The sequence below is a fragment of the Carica papaya genome, chromosome 9 (assembly GCF_054855325.1).
Source record: "Carica papaya isolate Zhongbai chromosome 9, ASM5485532v1, whole genome shotgun sequence".
NCBI classification, from domain to species: Eukaryota; Viridiplantae; Streptophyta; class Magnoliopsida; order Brassicales; family Caricaceae; genus Carica; species Carica papaya.
This window is the reverse complement of record NC_142317.1, coordinates 15,943,301-15,965,785: the sequence shown is the minus strand read 5'-3', so window position 1 is coordinate 15,965,785 and position 22,485 is coordinate 15,943,301. Positions and strand designations below refer to the sequence as shown.

The 22,485-nt window shown below is 34.1% G+C and overlaps 3 protein-coding genes across 8 annotated transcripts; 2 read left to right on the top strand and 1 right to left on the bottom strand.

The window, feature by feature from the left end:
- The first annotated feature begins 289 nt into the window (after positions 1–289).
- On the top strand, positions 290–4,282 carry LOC110825877 (BES1/BZR1 homolog protein 4-like). 3 transcript variants are annotated; one of them, XM_088211298.1, is made up of 3 exons: positions 290–647; positions 2,770–3,533; positions 3,661–4,282. In XM_088211298.1, the coding sequence occupies exons 1-3, from the start codon at positions 432–434 to the stop codon at positions 3,695–3,697; spliced, it is 1,017 nt and encodes a 338-aa protein (XP_088067424.1). In that variant the 5' UTR covers positions 290–431; the 3' UTR covers positions 3,698–4,282. The 3 variants fall into 3 exon arrangements, with proteins under 3 accessions (XP_088067424.1, XP_088067426.1, XP_088067425.1); XM_088211299.1 differs by having other exon boundaries at positions 294–647; positions 3,716–4,282; XM_088211300.1 differs by lacking the exon at positions 3,661–4,282 and having other exon boundaries at positions 291–647; positions 2,770–3,654.
- Positions 4,283–8,923: 4,641 nt separating this feature from the next.
- LOC110816441 (putative aquaporin TIP3-2) lies at positions 8,924–10,540 on the top strand. The gene is made up of 3 exons (XM_022044642.2): positions 8,924–9,059; positions 9,313–9,575; positions 9,903–10,540. The coding sequence occupies exons 1-3, from the start codon at positions 8,927–8,929 to the stop codon at positions 10,296–10,298; spliced, it is 792 nt and encodes a 263-aa protein (XP_021900334.1). The 5' UTR covers positions 8,924–8,926; the 3' UTR covers positions 10,299–10,540.
- Positions 10,541–11,046: 506 nt separating this feature from the next.
- Positions 11,047–21,469, bottom strand: LOC110816421 (uncharacterized). Of its 4 annotated transcripts, none has more exons than XM_088212183.1 (7): positions 20,865–21,469; positions 20,197–20,316; positions 20,057–20,110; positions 12,824–12,987; positions 12,034–12,210; positions 11,400–11,488; positions 11,047–11,296 (listed from the first exon to the last, which is right to left on the bottom strand). In XM_088212183.1, the coding sequence occupies exons 1-7, from the start codon at positions 21,240–21,242 to the stop codon at positions 11,202–11,204; spliced, it is 1,077 nt and encodes a 358-aa protein (XP_088068309.1). In that variant the 5' UTR covers positions 21,243–21,469; the 3' UTR covers positions 11,047–11,201. The 4 variants fall into 4 exon arrangements, 3 of the variants coding, with proteins under 3 accessions (XP_088068309.1, XP_021900306.1, XP_021900322.1); XR_015816618.1 differs by having other exon boundaries at positions 11,213–11,296; positions 11,992–12,210; positions 20,865–21,468; XM_022044614.2 differs by having other exon boundaries at positions 11,123–11,488; positions 20,865–21,467.
- Positions 21,470–22,485: the final 1,016 nt, after the last annotated feature.

Sequence of the window (22,485 nt, the reverse complement as noted above, 5' to 3'; positions counted from 1 at the left end):
TAAATTTAATTTAATATACTTTCAAACATAAAATTAAAAAGGTGAAAAAATGTAAAAAAAGAGTAGTCACTAGATTATTGTTTGATATGCTTCTTTGGAGGGAAAATTGGTTGCCGATGCTAAATACGACACCGTTTCACTGTTTCGGCACTAACGGGTGATCCACCGCGCCCCTCCCACCCGCTTCACTTTTTAAAAAGCCTAAACACGTGTTGACCCCGTGATTCCGGAATAAAGCATCAGAATGGCATTCTCGTAATTGCAGTAATTTCTTTGGTCAATTTTATATCACATCAGTTATTTTACCTCTCTGTATCTCGAATCGCCTTCATTTGACTCACCGGAAAAAATTATTCCGTTCTCATGAGCGTCACTCCGCGCTAATCCGACGTCGTTTATTTCTCAGATTTTCCGGTGAAGTTCTCACGAAGATGACGTCGGGTACGAGAATGCCGACGTGGAAGGAGAGAGAGAATAATAAGAGGAGGGAGAGGAGAAGGAGGGCGATCGCTGCGAAGATCTATGCAGGTCTGCGTATGTACGGAAACTACAAGCTTCCAAAGCACTGCGACAACAACGAAGTGTTGAAAGCTCTCTGTAATGAAGCTGGATGGACCGTCGAGGAAGACGGCACCACTTACAGGAAGGTAAAATCAGGACGACTGGTTGCTACTTATCTTTCGTGGTTTTTTTCTTTTCCTTTATTCTGTTGCCTTAAATTAGTGGTGTTGTTGCATTGTTGGATCTGAAATTTGAAATAATTTCTGGTAGCTACTAGCTAGAGTCCTGGTTGCTCGGTTTCCTGCTTAGTGATCGACCGCTGAGATTGATTTTTGCTGCTTGTAGTGTCAGGCGTACTTCAGACCGTAACCATCTCTTTTCTTCTGTGTCTCTCTCTCAATCTCTTGGTAATCGTAAACACGAGAAACAAGATCTAAAATTTCTTTGTTGCTTCCATGAACAATCTCACTAATCACACGGTCAGGTAGCTATCGGAAAAGACGATACTACCCTCAGTGGAATCATTTCTGAATCACCTTTCCGTTTGCATCGGCGTCATTAGCTTCGGTTTTGATTTTCTAATGGCTTCTTTATGGGCAGTTCTGTCATTTCAAACCATCTCCTAGATTGTGCATCTTTCAGTCTACTTTTTTCTTCCAATAAACTTTCACTCTGCTTTGATGGAAGGTGAAGTTTTATCTTTTCTTCTCTTTTTCTTTCCAGCAACAGATTGATTTTCACTGTTCTGATTATCTCTTTCGAAGTTATCCACTTCTAAGCATGTCTGTATTTCTCGTGAAAAAAGCTCTTCTTATTTTTCAGATTTTAAACTTTTACTATCATTTACTTTTATTTCTTTATTCTCGAAACTATCCTTGTAAAACCCTAAATAGCTTCCAAACTTTTATGTGGCATTGTAGTCATTTGAACTCATATATGATGGCAAATGATAATTACATCAGATTTTTTTTTCCAAAGGGAGGGGGGAGGCAATTATTGCCCCCCGAGATTCCCGGGATGATTTGTAAAACCTTTTCGTGGCATTTTGATGCTGTGTGGGCCGGTGGGATTTTTCTCTGTTTCTTCGTTGTTTATTAATAGCTGGAATAGTCTTGATTTTTTGATTAAACTAAAGGGGAAAATGAGATATGAGATCCTTTGGATTCGTCTTCTTTCTAGAGTATGTGCGTGTACATGTATGTACGTGATTACTTTAATGTTATAGAGCGTGTGGGCTGTCTTTGATTAGTCAAGGCACACATGTTGGAGATAGCGTGATGGCGGTGCATTATAATTGTATAATTTTGCCGTTTGTTTGATATTATTATCATTGTTTGACAATATATAAATTTCGTTATTTAACAAAATCTTGTCGGCGTTGAATTACTACAATGACCTTATAGAAAAGTTAATTCTTTTGGGCAATGACCTGTATAAAGTTGGGATTTGGGACTTACACGTTGGAAAAAGTAGTTGGTGGGTTAGGTTAATTATGATCAGTCAATGCGTATTAGCTGTAAATATGATTACCAATGCTTTAGCCTACTCTCTTTTGGTCTGTGGGAAACAAGGAGCGGATGAAAACTATGCTTAGTGCATTCAGTTTAAAGAAGGAAATTACTTCAATTTTTCTTTTTAGTTACAGTTGTTTTTCTTGGACTTTATGGCTTGTATCTGGAGCTTATGCTGACAATGTAAATATTATGCAATGTTCATTTAGAGTTACTTGCAATACTGAGCTTGCTTTAGATGTTTATGCGAATAATTTTTATTGGTCAATGCATCAGAAGCAGTTCAGTGTTTTTGGATGCTCCAACTCCACTTAGAAAATTTCACTAAAAGATTAGGCTCTAATGGTAAAATTCACTTCTCTTTTGAACCCCGTACCAAATTCATGATGAGTGGTTTATCCGGAGAGATTCAGACAACTCACCAGTGAAATATTTTAGTAAATAGATGTTCTCTCATTCACGATTTTATGACCATAGCATAGCTCTTGATGTGGGGTACCTATCGAACCTAATGATTCAGCATTCAAATTCAAAATCAACTTGTAACATTCCAAAGAAAATCAAGCAAAATACCTCTTTTTCTATATTCATGAATGATTGAGGAAGTACATGAATTTTGGACATAATTAAAACTGCAAGTGTTCTTTTGTGGCACTATATAAAATTTACTGTGGTTGAACACCCTGATGGAAATAAACTTTAAAGTGATTTAATTTCTTCATGTCATTCCAATGATCAGTTTTCTACTTTTCTGCAGGGTTGTAAACCTGTGGAGCGCATGGACATTATGGGAGGATCTACATCGGCTAGTCCATGTTCATCTTACCAACCAAGTCCATGTGCATCCTACAATCCCAGCCCTGCATCATCTTCCTTTCCAAGTCCTCGAGCATCTCCTTTTCCTCCCACTGCAAATGGCCATGCTGATGCCAGTTCTCTCATACCATGGCTTAAGAACCTCTCATCTGGCTCATCTTCAGCGTCATCCAAACTTCCCAACAATTTCTACATTCACAGTGGCTCAATAAGTGCTCCAGTCACCCCACCATTGAGCTCTCCAACTTCTCGAACTCCTCGGACCAAAAATGATTGGGATGATCCTTCTTCTGGATCCGCCTGGGCTAGACAGAACTATGCTTTCCTTCCATCATCCACCCCACCAAGTCCAGGACGTCAGGTCCTACCTGATTCTGCATGGTTTGCTGGCATCCAAATTTCCCAGAGTAGGCCATCATCACCCACATTCAGCCTGGTCTCAAGAAATCCATTTGGGTTTAGGGAGGAGGCTTTATCTGGTGGAGGCTCGCGGATGTGGACTCCTGGACAAAGTGGAACATGCTCTCCAGCAGTTCCTGCAGGCATTGATGACAACGGGGATGTTCCCATGTCAGATGGGATTGCAGCAGAATTTGCATTTGGCAGTAATATAACAGGGTTAGTGAAGCCTTGGGAAGGAGAGAGGATTCATGAGGAGTGTGTATCTGATGATCTTGAACTTACGCTTGGGAACTCCAGAACCAGGTAAGTTGATTTTGATTTTTTGTTGAATGGCTACAGCATGCTGCATATTCCTGTGCTTTTCCAGTTAATGTGTTCAATATATAAACACAATCCTAGCTTTATACTTTACCAACTCCACCTATGTCAGCTCGATTTTTCTAGGAGGTCTTAAAAGCAAAAGATGAATTATTTTGGTGCTGCAGATAGGGTATGATGGAGAGTGAAGTCGGAAGTGCATCATCCATGCTTATCTTGATTTGGCTTCTCAACATAGGCTTATGTGCATTGCGCTTGGAAAGAAAGTTAATTTGAGAGACAGTCAGTTGCAGCCCTTGTTCTTTTCTTCTTCCCATCATTTGAGGAGGAAAAAAAAGGAGAGAAAACCACGGAAAGATTAATTTATAGATAGTTCATAGTGGTGACTAAATCCCTTCCTTACTATCCATATTTCTACCATTCCAGGGTTTAAACTCCCCTCTTGTTCGGATACTTCTCTAGAACTGAATTTGGTGCTTACACGGTAGGGATTTCTTCCCCCAGTTCCAACAGGAAAAGGAAAGAACTTGAGTTCATTCAATTAATTCTTCCATTCTTCATCCCCACTCTTTCATCTTTCTTTTTTCTTACAGGGAAATATTTAATTAGAGTGTTGATGCACTGGTCTTGTTGGCTTGTTTGGTTTGATTTTGGGTATGTGATTGAAAGGGATTTTGGATGTGAAGGTCTTATTAACTCACTGGTTTTAAGGTCTTATTTCACATTTTTCTGAATCCCTATAGTTCTCCTTTTTCTGGTGCCTTCTTCCTTCAAATGTTCTCTTTACTTCTGTGGTGGTCCCCAAGCTCTTGGAACAAAGATTATAGAAAAATTATTTTATAAAATAAATATACATTAAAATAGTTATATTGTATGTCTGTTAATGACTTACAAGAAATTCAAATTAATCAAATATTATTTGCAGATTGAGATTTTTTTTTTTTTTTTTTTAATAAGTAGAAAAGCTAGATTGAAACTTAATCATATTATTAATAAAAACACTATCATATCAATATGTGATTAGTTCTTAAGATTTGTACATTGCATTATCATATGTAAAGAAAATGATTTGGGAAGCAATAAAATGATTTATGTGTGCATTAACTTTGGTTTTTTTTTTTAGAAAATATGTTCGTTAATTAAAAGAGTATATGAATGCTTTTTTATTTTTAATTTTAACTGAATTAAATTATTATTATTATTATTATTTTATAAAAAAAAATTACTACTTGATTTAGGGGCTCATTCTAATTTGGTACTATTTCAGTGGAATGCACATACGTATAATATGTATATTCCACACATACATATATTGTTTCCCTAATTATCTACTTGTTTTCTATCTAGAAATTCTTTACATGTTTTTCTGTCTCAAATTCCAAAAGTTTCCAATTCTTATTTGTGCAACCCATTTCTCATCTCATTTTTCTACCTTTTTTTTTTTTTTTTTTTTTTTTTTTTTTTTAAATCTTCTCTGGCTTGGACTCACCAAAAAATTTTACAGACATTAAAAACATGAAAGTCACACCATTACAACTTATAAATAATCCTTAAAACTAACTAAGAGAATATTAGTATAACACATTGTTGCCTTATAAATTCAAAAAAGAAAAAAAAAAAAAAAAAAAAAAAAACTATTGAGTTTTAAAAATATCTGCTAAAATAAATATTATATTAACTCATAAAATGAGAAATATATAGAGTATCATTACATTATAAGTATTATAATCAATAGAAAATATGTATTAAAAAAATTACTGACAAGTTCTCTAGTTTTGTATTCAATAAATCTAATTTAATTTAATTTTTTTTTTTTTTTTCCGAATTTAGCATGACTAAGTGAGATATCATCAATTTGATGCATAGAATAATTGAGAATTCACACAGGTATATATTAAAGAATCAGAAGATTTTAATAAATCAAATTAATTCTCACATACTTCTTGTTCTTCTGGCAAATTAATTATTAAGCCAATTAAAATTGTAACTAAATCTCTAACATTTGTGGAATGCATACGAGGAGTTTTATATATGGCCGTGTCCACCATGTGTAGACATTTTATAGTTTTAGTAGATGCAGATCTACAAGATGATCATACTTCTTCTGTTTATCATTAACTTGTAACTTGATTAATAACTGGACGTTTGCGGAGTTACTTTCTCAGATAATTCGAGTATAATTTTTATATTAATACAAGACAATCTCTTTCATAATGTTGATGAATTAACATCTAAAAATTTAAATAATTATTCTATAGCTATTGAAATAACTATTAAGTATTCTGTAATGCAATGCATGTTCATATACAAAGTATATGTATTTTACGTGCAGACAACACTTACACACACCTAAGGCCAATAAGTTATTATAAGTTAGCACATTTTCCATATTAGAACTTTTGAGTGCATAGTATTATATGTTTCAATTGTTCTAATACAATACACCAAAATGGTTCTTCCAAGAAGATTGAAAACATACAGGAAATATGAATATACATCTATAATTAAATATTATAACTACTTATTGGAAATACTTTTTATGACCAATAATTTTACTACTGTCATTTTGTGATGAGATAATTTTTACAGACAGTATTGTGGGGGGAAAAAATAAATAGTTTGATGAAAAAATTAATTGGAACGCATCATCTTTTATTAAATCTTGTTTTCCAAATCAATCAATATGAACAAAAAAGTTCAAAATATAATTTATTTATAAAATATAGCAAATTAGTTACCGGATGCATTTCTTGATTTTAAAAGAAAAACTAATCACATTTACCGATTAATTGTAAGACAATTTACTAATATTGCAAAAAGAGTATAAAGTACATACGAAACATGATAGACCAAATTTATGAAGAAATTAACACCAAAGTTTTTTAGTTAAGGAGACAGGTGCTCATGAAGAACTTAAAAACATAATTAGTCATAGAACTCCAAAAGAACTTTAGATACCTTAAAATGATACACTGATGAGATCTCAACAAATTATGTCAATATATTGAACTCACTCGATAATTAAAAGGTTTTTGAACCTGATGTTCAGAACATCGTATTACATAAAAATTAGTTGGCTATAAATAAATATTTCTAATAAAGGAAAGGAAAAAAAAAATAAAGTTATTCGATAAAATTATAAATATAATGTTCTGACTTGTAATTCAAAGATTTTCTCAAAAATTTGATATTAATTATGAAAATACATTCTACAGTGATAAATACTATAACATTTCAATATTTTATAAATATGAAAATTTCAAAATATATTTAATGACATATTTATATTATATAAATCATTTGATAATGAAATATATATATATATATCTAAAAGGTTTAAAATGCCTTAAGCTTACAACTCAAATTTTTGAAATATTAAATTGTAAAGATCTGTGTGGGCTGTAACAATCTAGTGAATATTTATTAAAACAAAATTATAAAAATGTTCCAATATGTCCATGCATTTTTATTAAGAAATCTACGTATTAATTTTATTATGATTGTTGCATACGTAGTTAATTTAGATATAATTACGACTCTTGAAGAATTTTCTATAACAGTTGATTCTTTGAAGAAAGAATTTGAAACTAAATATATGAGAAAAAAAACAAAATTATGTTTTTTGTTTATGAATTCAGCATTTAACAAATAAAATTCATGTTCATCGATTGGTATATATAAAAAAGATACCAAAAATGATTAATTACTCTTATGGTTGTTCGATCACTCGATGTAGATAAAAAGATCTCTTGAAGATAATTAAGAACTATTTGTTTGTAAGGTACCTTATCTTAATGTAATAGGTGCAACAATTAATATTCAATATGAGTATAATATTTTCTTAAAAAAATTTATTAGCAAGATATAATTTTTCTCACGCTAAAAGTATTAGACTGTGGTTAAACATATATCTAGATATCTCCGGTAAACAATAGGCACAAACTTATTTTATTCAAAATGATTAAAACAACAACTAAATTAGTTACGAAGATAGCATAGGATTTATATATTCACATAAAGCTATATCTCAAATAGGTTATTCGTTCATACATGTTAGTACAACAATATCATAGTCGTTTACAAAAGAAATAACAATTACTATTTTTTCTAATTGTGCAGAAATACTTGTTACACATAAAACAAATGTATGGTTGAGATTTGATGATTCGGTATATTCAAGAGATACGTGGTATATTTTATATATAAAAAAAAAAAATGTGTCTAACAATACTGTATAAAGATAATATTATGTGCGTAATTCAGTTAAAAAAAATATTATCAAGAATGAATAAAACATATTTTTCAAAAATTCATAATCTTCTAAAGAGTTGTGATATTGAAGTTAAACAAATTGTTTCAGAGTAACAAACCTTGAGAAATTGGTATCCAATAATATTGGTATACATCTCTTAAAAGAAATAAAATAATATTTTTAATACATATTGTATTATTTTTTCCATAACCAAGATTTTGTCTTACTAAATTTTTTCTGTTAGATTTTTAACAAGATAACAATTTTATTTTAAAATTGACATTCAATGAGAAGCACCATAAATTCTTCAAATTCTATAAATTATGAACCTATATATCTCTTCCCTTTCCAAAACCTTCTAATTTATTTTTAATTAAATTCATTAATTATATATAATGTAGCGAATTTTTTTTATTTATATTTATTTCTTGTACTACTGTCATATTTTTTTTTTTTAATTTTATAAATAATTATTTGGAAATTAGTTTATTACTAACAACATCTATTTGAAAGTTAAAAAGTTTTCTATTAGCTATTACATAACAAGAGCCACAATTTCAAGCTTGAACCGAAACAACACTAAAGATGGGTGGTAGTATTAAAAGTGAACTTCTATCTGTACCAACTTTTTAATATTAAGAAAGAGAAAATGGGTTGGTCATAGCCGAGGTCAATTTCAATGGCTTCCCGAGGGAAATTACAAGATTCGTGCAGCAACTCGCTACTGATCGTCGATGCTGTCAATTTTGGAACTCGTATGCATGATGATGAACAAGATTGAATCTGAACTCACGGACTATAAAAAAATAAATTAAAAGGAAGAAAGAGATAGAGATGAGAATGGAGATGACACATGCAGAGCTTCGTGTCAAGCTTCATGCAGTCGCACCTTACAGGTGTCCCACATAACTCCACCTCCCCTCATCCATGCAAAGCCTTGCTGTCAACCTTCTTCATAAACATCTCTTTCTTCCTTCCCTCTTTTCTGTCTTCTCTCTCTGATCAGTCGACTCTGTCTCTTCGTTTCGCTCTCAAACATAATTATCAACAATAGATCATAAATATAATTCAATTGTTGGGGTTTGAAAACAGCTTGGTTTTAAGTATAAGTATATAGATTGCAGGTATGCCGGTTCGTAGATACGCATTTGGGAGAGTTGAAGAGGTGACTCATCCTGATTCAATCAGAGCCACCTTAGCCGAATTCCTCTCCACTTTGGTTTTTGTTTTTGCTGGCGAAGGCTCTGTCCTCGCTCTTGGTACCTTTTCTTTTCCAATTCTCATCACCTTCTTGATCAATATTAGCTCTACTTAATTAGGTACACCCATATATCTACATCTGTTTTATTATAGAGGTTGACATGTATGCATGATCTAAGTATCACTACTTAGTTGAATGATAAGTATTTCTTTTAAGAGATAAAGTTTGAGTTGGGCTATGCTCTGATGTGTATTTTGAGGTGTTATTATTGAATGATATATATATGTATATATATATATGTTGTTTTGCAGATAAGTTGTATAGAGAAACGGGTGGAGATGTGAGTAGAGATCCTTCAGGGCTTGTGTTGATAGCTCTTGCACATGCTTTATCTCTTTTCTCTGCAGTTTCGGCGAGTATCAACATATCTGGCGGCCATGTCAATCCTGCTGTCACCTTCGGTGCTCTTCTCGGAGGAAGAATCTCCGTCCTCCGCGCCTTCTACTACTGGCTTGCTCAGCTACTCGGGGCAATCGTCGCTTGTCTCCTCCTACGGCTCGTCACTGCTGGCATGGTAATTATGTTAAGATATTATTATGTTTTGTTTTACCAAATCTTTAAGAACACACGAATTTAAGAGTTATTAGATGGGGGTTAGTGGTGGCTTAATTTTAGCAGTTATTTATTAATAATGATTTAATTTCAGCAATAGGTCAGTGGTTATTTATTTTTTATAATGTGTGTTTTTTTTTTTTTTTTTTTTTTTCTATGTAAGCTGATTAATTTCAGATTAATTCTTTGCATTTCTACAAATTAAACTTCTACTGTGTGTGTGTAAATATACATATATATAATAATGATGATTGGCTTATATCATCATTTATGCTGGTTTACTCTTCAGAGACCAGTGGGGTTCCGAGTGGCATCCGGGGTTGGCGAGCTAAATGGGCTGGTTCTAGAGATGGTGCTGACTTTCGGTTTAATGTACACGGTGTATGCAACTACAATCGATCCAAAAAGAGGAAGCATAGGGATAATAGGACCACTTGCAATCGGACTGATTGTGGGTGGTAACATCTTGGTGGGAGGTCCATTCGATGGTGGCTCTATGAACCCAGCAAGGGCGTTTGGGCCGGCATTGGTGGGATGGAGGTGGCGGAATCATTGGATCTACTGGGTTGGTCCGTTTGTGGGTGGAGGGTTAGCTGCTCTGGTGTACGAGTTCATGGTGATACCGTCGACGACTGAGCCACCACTTATCACCGGTCACCAGCCCTTGGCTCCTGAGGATTACTAGAACTACTGCTGATCACACGATCATAGTCATCACCTTCACCTTGTTTGATGGTTTACAGAACTACATACAAAATCTTGTGATCTTCTGGTGTTTTGTTTTGGTGTATTTTACGTGCGTGGTAATAATTGCATCTTTCATGGCTCGTGAGGTTTGTTTAGTGATAATAATGCATGAGAATGGTGTATGTGGATAATAAACTAAACCTCTTCTATTATATATATATATAAAAACTTCTTGGTTCATTTCATGCTTCCAGAGCATGTCTAATTATTAAGTTTATTTGAGGAGTTTTTTTAAATAAACATTTTTGTGCAATTTGATGTAACTTTGAGAGAGAGTTCTTGTGTTAAAAGAGTGATTTGGCTTAACTTACAAAACTGAGTTTTCCCTTTCTATTTTTTTCTGATACATTGCTCAGATATAGATATCATTCTAACTAATTTTCCATTACATGAAAGATTTGTTCTTAAAGCCGCAACTCTTTATCATCATTCATTTGTATCCTCAAGGTCTTGATTATAAAATGACATTTTCACTCTTATTCATGTATTACTCGGGTTGCTGATGGTTCTTCTTCCTTACCTCGGAGATCCAATTTTCTTTTTTTTTTACCAGTTAACAGGTGTACCAAAAATTATTCCTGTAATAGGATCGCTTTTGGTAAGAGTTATTATGCTCTAGTGCTGGTGTGGGACAAGAAAAGCTGGGTAAGTACTCGGTTAAAATTATACAACCTTAACACACACAATGAAGAATCTAATACATCTAATCGTAAAATTTTCAATACGAGTCAACTGTCAGACACAAATACAAAACTATTAGAGTTTAGTTTAATTTATCTTTTTTCTCTCTTCTCCTTGGAAGAGCTTCATTTATAACACTGAAGACATGGGTTCAGGCAGGTCAATAAGATCTAAATAAACACTCAAAAACTTTTATTGAAGAAAGAATCAGTTGAATTGAATTGAATCGAATCTTACTGCACACGCTTATAAAACCTAGCAACCCATGAAGCAAGTTCAGTGTTATGAGGTGTTCTGGGATTCTTGGAATAATAATCAGACCAGTAACAAGGTGAAAATCTATCTGTAAATTTCTCACCTGAGTATAGGCAAAACGGCAACCAATCTTCACCCCCATTCATCTTTCTCTTCCTCTCTCGTGGGTAAGCCAGTGGTGCCTGCACATACCTGCAAATATTTTCTAATTATTATTTTCTGCTTCCTTATAATTATTCATGAAAATTACGCATAGTATTCTACTTTTTTAGAGTCATCAGTTATAGACAACTGCAGTTCTCTAAGAATTAGTAAAATAAACTTTTTTATTCTTTTTCAAAATCTATCTTTGTTTTCACTATTGTGTTTTAACTAACTATCATCTCCACTTCTACTCTACAAATACATATTACCATGTACATTCCATGAGCAAACATGTACATCAATTTTCACAAATATAAAAACTAAAAACTATTTTCTTATACCAAACCCTAATTTCCTTCAATCCTGTCATCAATGAGCGGCAAGACACTGATATTGAATGAGACCAAATACAAAATTAAAAAGATAGGTCCTTAAATCTTTTTCTTCCTTTGCTAATAAAAAACAGATGCTTAAATCAAATAGCTGACTATGATTCTCAACAATATAACCTAAATTAACATAAATTATTTCCTGTCTACTTGCAGCATTACCTTCAATGCTACTCACAGTCAATTTGTTGAGTTTCATCATACCTGATGCCATCAACCACAGCATCCCAGCAAAAATGAGTGTGACCAAACACGTGGCATGAGCATCTACTGTTATCAGTCTTGTGTATGGACCTTATTCGGGACTCAAGATAATCTGAGCCAATAATCTTTGGTAGGTTTGGGTAGAATAGCATCCTCTTCTCTGGACATAGCTCTTGCCTGGAGAAACGTAATATGCACATGAGCAATGTTATCTTTAAAACCCAAATGTCAAGGCAAACATATACCAGCCTATATCTCAAGTTTGCAGGAACATAAACTAGTTAAAAGAACATCTAAAGGAAATTCACAGAATGTTTTGAGTACTGATAGGTACTTAGCCCCTTCCAGATGGATCCAAATTCTCAACAGTTCTGTCTTAACAATCTTGTAACTCCCAGCTTTCTAAAGGAACCGTAAGGTTTGGTATCACTAAAATCATACGACTATTGTTGCAAAAGAGTTTAGTTCTATGATTGGTGGTAAAAAAAAGTTAAGAAGAAAAAGTTGGCTACAAACTTTACAATACAATTTGGGTATCGCTAAAAGGTTTGGTGTCGCTAAAATCTTATACAATACAATTTGTATTTTATTGGACATTAGAACCTTAAATATGCGAGTTAATAGTACTCATACAAAGAAAACAATTAATTACATTGAAGAGGTATATTACTAATATATTCTTTACCCTACTTAACCCACACTTTAACTTCAATATAGACTTTTCAACAAAGTTTAATGACAAGCAACTTGGCAAAACACAATCCAATGATCGAAGAAGAGACTAACTGACCTGGGAACAAAATGAGAAAATGAAATTATTTGCCTACATGTCTTTTTGATATCATTGATAACATCTTGATTCTTTTCATTCATGGCATCAAAATACAATGCAAGAGAAGTATCTCTACTTGAAAGCTCTCCAGGCCACTTGCATGCATGGTAGTCCTTACATGCCTGGATTAAAGACAAGTATTACAGATATTAAAACATTGAAAGTATGATCACAAACTAAGAGATGAACTACGAAAAAATAACATTAACAGTGCATGCTGACAAATAATCCGCAGTGGAATAGAGCAAAAAGGTGAAAATAACTATCCAGAGAAACACTGAAGTGAATAATAATCACGACATTGAAGAAAATGAAACGAATAAGCACTAGAAACCAAATTTTGGTTGAGTTAAATTAGCAACTGAAGAAGATTGTGCTAGACCCAAAGACATAAGCCTAATGTACAGTCTGCAATCAGTAAATGATTTGCAGAGCTATCCTTGGAGAGAGTAGACTTGAGAAATCATGACTAAACTCTTGGTTTGCATATCTTACTGGGTTTGAAGATACTGAACTAAGCTATAGCATGTCTATATCACAATTAGTGCAGATCACTCCACCAATATATCGCACCCTTCCTAAAGCATCCACCTTAGCTATTCATACACGACAACCTCACCGCCAATTCCCTCCACATTACGTCCATAACTAGCTTCTCCATTTCTGTAGAAAATAAGAAGAAATTAGGTTGTATATTTTCTATTTCCTTTTTATTAGCTGTATACAGAAGAAGTTACAAACAGATTTCCTCCTCCCTATAAAATTGTTAGAATTTTGTTAGAATTTGTTGGGTTTGTTAGCATTTAAGGTGTATAAATACCCATCATTCATGATGGAAAGAACATATGAGAAGCAACATTTCCTCTCAAATTTTTCATGGTATCAGAGCCATACCTGATCCAAGAGAAGTGATCCCTGCTGAGCTGTAATCACAAATGGCCACAGGTGAGCTTCCGTCTTCTCTAGAGGTCTCCTCTGGTTTCTATCATCACACAGCAACCAGTAACGTTGCGAGTGAGATGCCTTCATCCTGCATTACAGGACACAAACTCAACGACAGTAATTACCTACAATGGTCGTCCTCTGTCCGATTGTTCATCCGGGGGAAGGGTCGCTACGGATATCTTACTGGCAAAGTTGTATCTCTCCCAGCGTCTGACTCAAGCGCTCGTGTATGGGAGATTGAAGACAATATGGTGATGTCATGGCTCATTATGTCAATGACCCCAAAAATTGGAGAGAAATTTCTACGAAACTGCTCACAAAATCTAGAAAGTAACTCAAGAATTTTACTCTAGCAAAGAAAACACTTTCGTCATTTTCGAGATAGAGTATGCGCTTCATGATCTTCGACAAGGTGAGTTAAGCGTCACTCAGTATTATAACGTCTTAATTCGTAACTGGCAGCAGATGGATACATTCGAAAAGCATCGATGGAGCTGCCCCGAAGATTCGAAAAACTTCAAATTGTTCGTTGAAGAGAAGTGCGTCTTCAAATTCTTGCTGGGGATGAACAGGAACCTCAACGAGATTCGGGGATGCCACCAAACCCTTGCCGAGTCTTCGGGAGGCGTTCTCTGAAGTCCGACGCGAAGAGAGCCGTAGGAAGGTCATGATGGGTGATGTTGAGTAGACCCACCTGGCTGAAAACTCTTCAACGTTCACAACCCGAGCTGTCGACGCTCAGACGAAGAAGACGAGGCCCTGGTGTGATCACTGTAAGAAGCTAGGGCACAATCGTGAGCGCTATTGGAAGCTCCATGGCAAGCCGAATGACTAAAAGCCTTCGGGTGAGTGGAAATCCTCCAAGACAGAAACCTCAAGCAAGCATCAGGGCAATCATGTAATTGCCAAAGAAATGCCCTTTGATGCTGTGGAGAGCAGCTCCTTCAGTCCTGAATAGCTGGAAGCCCTCCAACATATTTTGTCTAAAAATTCCTACCCGATCAGTGCCTCTGTGGCACACAAAGGTAATATTTTTGGTTTATCTCTTTTTTCAGAAAAAGAACAGGTGTAGGTAGTAGACTCTGAAGCTTCTAACCATATGAATGGAGATACCTCAATGTTTCAGAAATACAACAAGTGTGAAGAAGTTTTTTCAATCAGAACTGCTGATGGTTCCCTTTCAAAAGTAGCTGGAATGGCCTCTGTAAATTTATCTCTAAATTTAACTCTGTGTTCAGTTCTCCATATTTCAAATTTGGATTGTAATTTACTATCAGTTAGCAAGCTATGTGAAGACTTAAAATGTATTGCAAAATCTGTTTCTAGTATGTGTGAATTTCAAGACTTTGACTCGGGGAGGACGATTGACAGTGTTAAGATGAGCTCAGGATTATACCTGCTTCAAATCAACACTTCTCAAGGACAAGCTCACAAAGCAGTATATGCAAACTCTATTTCTGCAAATAATGACTATGATATCATGTTATAACACTATAAACTAAAACATCCAAATTTCATGTATCTAAAAAGGATGTTTCCTTCACTATTCAAATAAAAATATATAGTTTCTTTTCAGTGTGAAGTATATCAATTTTCTAAACATGTTCGAAGTTCATTCCCTAGTTTACCATACAAATCATCAAAACCATTTACATTGATTCCTAGTGATGTAAGGGGACCTTCCAAGGTCCCTAACATCACCGGAACTAAATGGTTTGCATTTTTCATTGATGACTATACAAGAATACGTAGGGTTTCTCATGAAAGAAAAATCAAAAGTTGGACCTCTATTTAAAAAATTGCATACAATGATTCGAATCCAATTTCAGACTACCATCCAAGTGTTGAAATCTAACAATACTTGTGAATATTTTGAAGTCACCATTGAAAAATACTTTACTGAACATTGAATTATTCACCAAAACTCTTGTGTTCATACCCCACAGCAAAACGGCATAACCGAAAGGAAAAATATACATATTCTTGAAGTAGCTAAATCAATTATATTCACCACTCATGTACCAAAATTCCTCTGGAGAGAGGCAGTTCTTTCTGTTACCTACCTGATAAATTGGATGCCCTGCCGGATCTTACAATTTCAATCACCTTACACCATTCTTTCACAAACCTTTCCTACATTTTATATTTTAAATACATTACCACTTAAAGTTTTTGGTTATTCAGCTTATGTCCATATTCATAAACACCTCCATGGAAAACTTAACCCAAGAGCCATAAAATGCATTTTTGTTGGGTACTCTGTTAATCAGAAATGCTACAAGTGCTTAGTTCCAGAAACCCGTTGCTTCTATAATACAATGAATGTTATATTTTTTGAAAACCAACCTTTTTACCCTACAACTGATATTCAGGGGAAGACATTTACTCATAAATATCAATTATGGGATGTGAGTATACCTCCTCTATATCCACAGAGTCATTCCTCACCAGACAAACCTTCCCTAGAACCTGAACTAAAGCCAATTACAGAAAACACATTACCTACAACTAGTGAGTTACGTGTCTATACTAGAAGAAACAAAGGAAAAACACCTGAATCGTCCAAGCCCTGCAATGAATCCACCCTTGATCCAGGTAATATAATCTTTGCTCCTACTTCAGATACTGATATTGATGTTCCTATTGCTTTGAGAAAGAGGACTCGGACATGCACTAAACATTCTATACAGGACTATATTTCTTTAGACAATCTGTCTTCGGAGCATCATGCTTTTATATGCAGGAAGTTCACCAGAGTCCAAAACAATTCATGAAGCTTTGGAAATATCTGAATGGAAAATAGCTGTTCAAGAGGAAATCAAGGCACTTGAAAAGAATAGGACATGGGAATTAGTGAATCTACCTCCAGGAAAGCACCAAGTGGGGTGCAAATGGGTCTTCACAACTAAGTATAATCCAGATGGGAGTGTGAATCAGTATAAGACTCGCCTCATTCAGTCATATGGGGTAGACTATCAGGAGACCTTTGCTTCAGTAGTCAAACACAATACTATTCAGGTACTTCTTTCACTTGCATTTAACCTTGATTGGCCACTTTACCAACAAGATGTGAAGAATGCATTTCTTAATGGTGATCTAGAGGAAGAAATATATATGGATATACCACCAGGGTTTGAATCAACACACAATTCTCAGAAAGTGTACAAATTGAAGAAATCACTATGGCTTAAAACAATCTCCAAGGACATGGTTTGATAGATTCACAAGAGCTGTAAAACATGAAAGATATGAACAACGTCAATCCGATCATACATTATTTGTCAAACATTGCACCTCAAGTAAGAAAGTCATTTTGATTGTATACGTTGATGACATCATTTTTACAGGTGATCACGTTGAGGAGATTCAGAAACTCAAACAATTCCTAACCCAAGAATTTGAAATTAAAGATGTAGGGATACTAAAGTACTTTCTTGGGATGGAAGTGGCTAGATCTAAAAGAAAATTTCAATATCTCAACAAAAGTACGTTCTGGATCTCGTAAAGGAGACTGAAATGCTAGGAAGCAAGCCTGCTAACACTCCTATAGATTCAACCATTAAGCTTGGATCCAAAACAGTGATAAAACAGTTGATAAAGAGAGGTACCAAAGACTCGTTGGAAAGCTTATCTATCTAGCACATACAAGACCTAACATCAGCTTTGCAGTGAGTACAGTAAATCAGTTCATGAATCAGTCATTTGAGGAATACATGAGAATTGTGTATCGAATTCTGCGATATCTTAAAAAGACTCCAGGATAAGGGTTACTCTTTCAAAAGACAGATAGAAGAGATGTTAAAATTTACACTGATGCAGATTGGGCAGACTCTACAAATGATTGAAGATTTACATCAGGGTATTGTACTTATGTTTGGGGGAACCTGGTCACTTGCGAAGCAAGAAACAGTCAGTTGTATCTCACAACAGTGCAGCATCTGAATTTAGGGCCATTGCTCATGAAATATGTGAAAGTATATGGTTAAAGAGAATGCTTGTCGAATTAAAGGCTCCTAACAACGTGCCTATGAAGGTGTGGTGCGACAATCAATCAGCCATCCGTATGGCCAAGAACCCTGTATATCATGACAGAACCAAATATTTGGAGATCGATCGTCATTTTATCAAAGAGAAATTACAAGATGGAACTATAACACTAATGCACATTTCAACCAGTCAACAGATTGCGGACATTTTAACGAAAACTCTACCTAAAAGAACCTCCGATGACATAATATCCAATCTATATTTACTCAACATATATGTAAACTAAATTGAGGGGGAGTGTAGAAAATAAGAAGAAATTAGGTTGTATATTTTATGTTTCCTTTTTATTAGCTGTATACGAAGGAAGTTACAAACAGATTTCTTCCTCCCCATGAAATTGTTAGAATCTTGTTAGAATTTGTTGGGTTTATTAGCATTTAGGGTGTATAAATACCCATCATTCATGATGGAAAGAACAGATGAAAAGCAACATTTCCTCTCAAATTTCTTCAATTTCACTATCATATGACATCACAAAGTTGATAATCAATCATGTTATCACTAAGATCCAAATAATGTTTCTTGCTCCGATCTAGCAAACACCTCTCATAGTCCTAGTGATGAAAGCTCTGCACCCCATAATCACCAAGTTTTACAAATTATACTAACCAAGTCCACTTGAGAAACTGATTACATTCAAATTTTCTCTTGATTCAACACCATATTCCACAAAAAAGAAGATTACTTGGTAGAATCTAAGTCATCAAAGATTCTGCACATTGAGAAATAATTTCCTTCAAGGTTTCGATCACCATAATGAGTATTGAAGCACAATTTTTTCGAACAATTGGTAGGCTCTAGTCATGTTACCAGAGCCTGATTACATTTGCTGGAGATGTTGCCAGACTCGCTTGTCGATCTATATAAGCAATAACCTATAATAGATGTTAGGTTCTAAAGTCATAAATCCTCATTTAACCAGTTAGCATCCATAAGATGACATAGATGATTGTTCCACATGTCTTTCAATGTAATTGATACAGAATGGATTAGCTATAGATACTCGGAATCATAATTTTATTAAGTACAAAACTACTATATTATTAGGAGTCTATTATTATAGTTTTAGTAACTTCAGGATTTTATTCTAATTAGCATTTAGATTTTCTAGTTCCACTAGTCGTATTGTTTTTTAATCCTATTAGTATTAGTATTTCTTAGTTTAATCCTGTTAATAAAAGTTATTTAGGAAGAATTATAAATATATCCATAATTTCACTTTTTGGAACATGCTTCAGTTATTTAATAAAATTTTCAGAGAGTTTCAAAATTTTTTGATTGTATTATGCAATAAAACCTGAAGTATGATACTTGAGACTTCCTAAATATAATATCTAAGAAAAGTATGATGTCTAAACTTTCGTTCCTAAATTTTGAAGTAGGAAAATTCATCCTGATTTGCCCTATATCAGTAGTCCTTGCAGTCGATGCCCCATCTATGATTGTTTCCAACAACATTAAGTTATCCCCATTAAGCTTGATTGAGTCCACAAGTCTGTAAAGCATCTCTTTTGTCATTCCAACAATCCCTTTATTCTCCATAGATGTGGTTGTATGATTGTTCTGTTGAAATGGACTAAACCAATTATGAGGATCTTACTATAGACACAAGTCTTTAAGGCACAAAGTAAGTCACTAATCACATTGAAGTTGAATAATCTCTCTACACAAGCAGACAACACTTTTAGCAGGCTTCTAGATCATCAAAATCATGTTGAATGATCCTGTGCATATTATGGTTTAAACTGCAGACCTAAATCACTACTTTTCATACCATAAAAAGATACAAAAATCTTGCACCCGCAGGAATTCTATCTCCTATTAAAGCTTGTAAGGGGAACCAAATAATCATTGGAAATATATAATGAAAAGTTAAGTGGGAAGAAGGAAGAAAAGAAAGGATATAAAAACTTAATGAGAGATAACCTGAGTCTGACGATGTTTAGAGCTACCCCTATCGGAAAAAGATAAACAAGGAAAAGCGAATACAACAACTAGAATGAGTAGAACCCTTAAATCATCCTTACTATCTGTACTTTATATTTCTATTATAAATAGCTTTAACCAAAATTAAGATACACAATTGAACAAACCATAAGAATGCAAAAAGGCATAACTACCCTTAACAAATGTGAATCACCATGGAACAAACCATAAGAATGCAAAAAAGCATAACTACCCTTAACGAAAGTGAATCACCATCTCCAAAGACGGAATGCGAATGCTGATTATGTCCTCCTCTCTATCAAAACTCTGCAAAACCAGCAGGACCAACTCAGTAAATGAATGCAGAGTAAATCACTAATTTGATTGAAAAGGAGCATTGATGTCCAACAAACCTCATGATACCAAGAAAACAAAGGAATGATTCCCAAGGCATCTAAAGCCATTGGATTGGTATCAACTCCGAGTCCTCTACATGCATCAAGTAATTTATTCAGCTTCTCAAGAGAATCAAGCTACAAGGCAATAACATGATAGATGTGAATAACAGTTCCCTTAACAGAAAAGAAACCAAGGAAATGAAAATGCAACATCAAGAAGGTAAGGCAGCAACACTACATGAGAAAAAGGTACTTGCCCCCCCTGTTCGAGAAGACAGTTCAAGTAACTAGAGATTCCAAACTTGTGTTTAGTCATCATAAAAGCGTAAACAATAAAAACAAATACCAGACTTCAAGACAGGCAATTCATTCATTAATACAGCCGGCGTGCTGCCAAAGATAGTCCAACTTTTATATTTTATCTTCACAATAAACAAGTTAGTTACATACAAGACGCCGATGCTGCACCACCAGTAATTTGAACTTAGAGAGAACAAAGAACCGAGGATAGAGCAACATAACAATACTTAACCCAGCTCGGTTTCACACAACAACGAGAGGGATCTAACACAAGATCCAAAGATCCATAATGTCAACGAATAACAACAAAGCACGAAACCAAACTGCTGAAATACGATCAGACTAAACAAATAAAAGAAAGGCAGGAAAGAGACGGAGTTTACCTGATCTTGTTTTGGCCTCCTACACCAAAGATCATGGTTTCCAGGCACAAAGAAGACACGCATAAATCTATCTCGCAAGAGGGACATAGTTTCAACGAAGTTGCTATAGGTTTCTGCGACATCTCCTGCAACAAGAAGAAGGTCTTTGGTGTATTCAGTAGAGGACAAGCTCTTAACCCATCTCATATTGTCTGAGTAGTCAGTATGCAGATCCGAGAGCACGAAAACTCGCAGACCGCAGGCGTTTCCAGAAGCCGAACAGGACAAAATTTGCGGCCTTCGAATGCTTCCCTTGCGAAAATTCTTCCTTTGCGGCAATCGCGAATGGGGATTCTGCTGAGACAAGGTGAGGCAAGAAAGCCCAATCCTTGCTACCATGTCGATGAAACTGGTTATCCAACTGACCTACGGTGAATGAGCGCCAATCTCACTTACTTGCTAGGAATTAGGATTGAATTTATGAGGGTTTTAGATAATTAAGCGTACGAATAGTTTGAACAAATTCAACAAATTCGATTCGGCAGAATAATTTTCTTTTAAATAAAATCCAACAAGTTCTGATTCACGAAACATGTAGCACATAAAAGGAACCAAATGGTGTGTGTGTGTGTCAGGTTGAGTTTAACCTTTTCACTTTAACATCAGTTATGGTCGGTTCAAATTTACTGCTTATATATAATATATTTTTAAAATTTTAATTAAAAATATATATATAATATATAAAATAAATTTCAGTGTAATTATTTATGATTTTAATTTTTTTTTTAATTTAAGACATGTTTTTTTTTTTTTTTATATAACAATTCAGTCTATTAACATTAAATATAAAACGATATGTTACTACTTTTTAGCTTCATATATGAATAGAATGAATGAAAAATCAACTAAATTGAGAAAATTGATTTGATCAAATCCAAATAGAAAATAAAAAATTAAAATTGATCAAATTTATTTTATTTACATTATTTTCTTTTTGTAAATTTAAGGTAGGTATGTATAATGTACAAAATATAAATTGTGATAAAAAAAAATAGAAAATTAAGAAGAAATTTCGATTGAAGGTTTTTGATTAATTTTTTTTGGTTTTAATAAAATTAACCATTCCAACTTGATCTAAAAAATAAAATAAATTTGTTAGTTAATTAAAAATCAAATTTAAATCTAAATAATTTTTCTTAATAATGTAAAAAGAAAAACATAAACCCAAATTGATCTTTCTCCTCCCATGCTTGTATCTTCTTCTTCTTCTTCAATGGCTAATACATACGCATATATAACAACGTGTTGAAGAAAAGATTTAACTACAATAGAAAAAAGCAAAAGAAAGAAGAAAAGAAAATGTTATGAAATGAAATGGGTGGTAAAAGGTGATGGTGATGGTGATGGTGGTGTAAGCGTTTTGGAGAAAAAAGAACAACTAGAAAGCCAGAAACAAAGACACCATTATATCCAACTAATCAAGACAAAGGATTGCTAATCCCGTAAACTCCATATATTTAACCCTCTAAATTGAAAATTTTTGGAGAGGTTGCAAGAGTTGTATTAATATTTTTCAATGGAATTTCCTAAATACTTCCACTATGTATATATAATAAACTTTCTAACATATAAAAAAGACAAA

Excerpts from the sequence above, each read along its gene's own strand:
- LOC110825877 (XM_088211298.1), top strand. The coding sequence starts at position 432 with ATGACGTCGGGTACGAGAATGCCGACGTGGAAGGAGAGAGAGAATAAT. Across the intron at positions 648-2,769 it reads ACGGCACCACTTACAGGAAG|GGTTGTAAACCTGTGGAGCG; the intron begins GTAAAATCAGGA and ends ACTTTTCTGCAG. Across the intron at positions 3,534-3,660 it reads CTTGGGAACTCCAGAACCAG|CTCGATTTTTCTAGGAGGTC; the intron begins GTAAGTTGATTT and ends CACCTATGTCAG.
- LOC110816441 (XM_022044642.2), top strand. The coding sequence starts at position 8,927 with ATGCCGGTTCGTAGATACGCATTTGGGAGAGTTGAAGAGGTGACTCAT. Across the intron at positions 9,060-9,312 it reads AGGCTCTGTCCTCGCTCTTG|ATAAGTTGTATAGAGAAACG; the intron begins GTACCTTTTCTT and ends GTTGTTTTGCAG. Across the intron at positions 9,576-9,902 it reads GGCTCGTCACTGCTGGCATG|AGACCAGTGGGGTTCCGAGT; the intron begins GTAATTATGTTA and ends TTTACTCTTCAG.
- LOC110816421 (XM_022044614.2), bottom strand. The coding sequence starts at position 21,242 with ATGGTAGCAAGGATTGGGCTTTCTTGCCTCACCTTGTCTCAGCAGAAT. Across the intron at positions 20,317-20,864 it reads GGAGGCCAAAACAAGATCAG|CTTGATTCTCTTGAGAAGCT; the intron begins GTAAACTCCGTC and ends ATTGCCTTGTAG. Across the intron at positions 12,988-20,056 it reads GCATTCCGTCTTTGGAGATG|GCATGTAAGGACTACCATGC; the intron begins GTGATTCACTTT and ends TCTTTAATCCAG.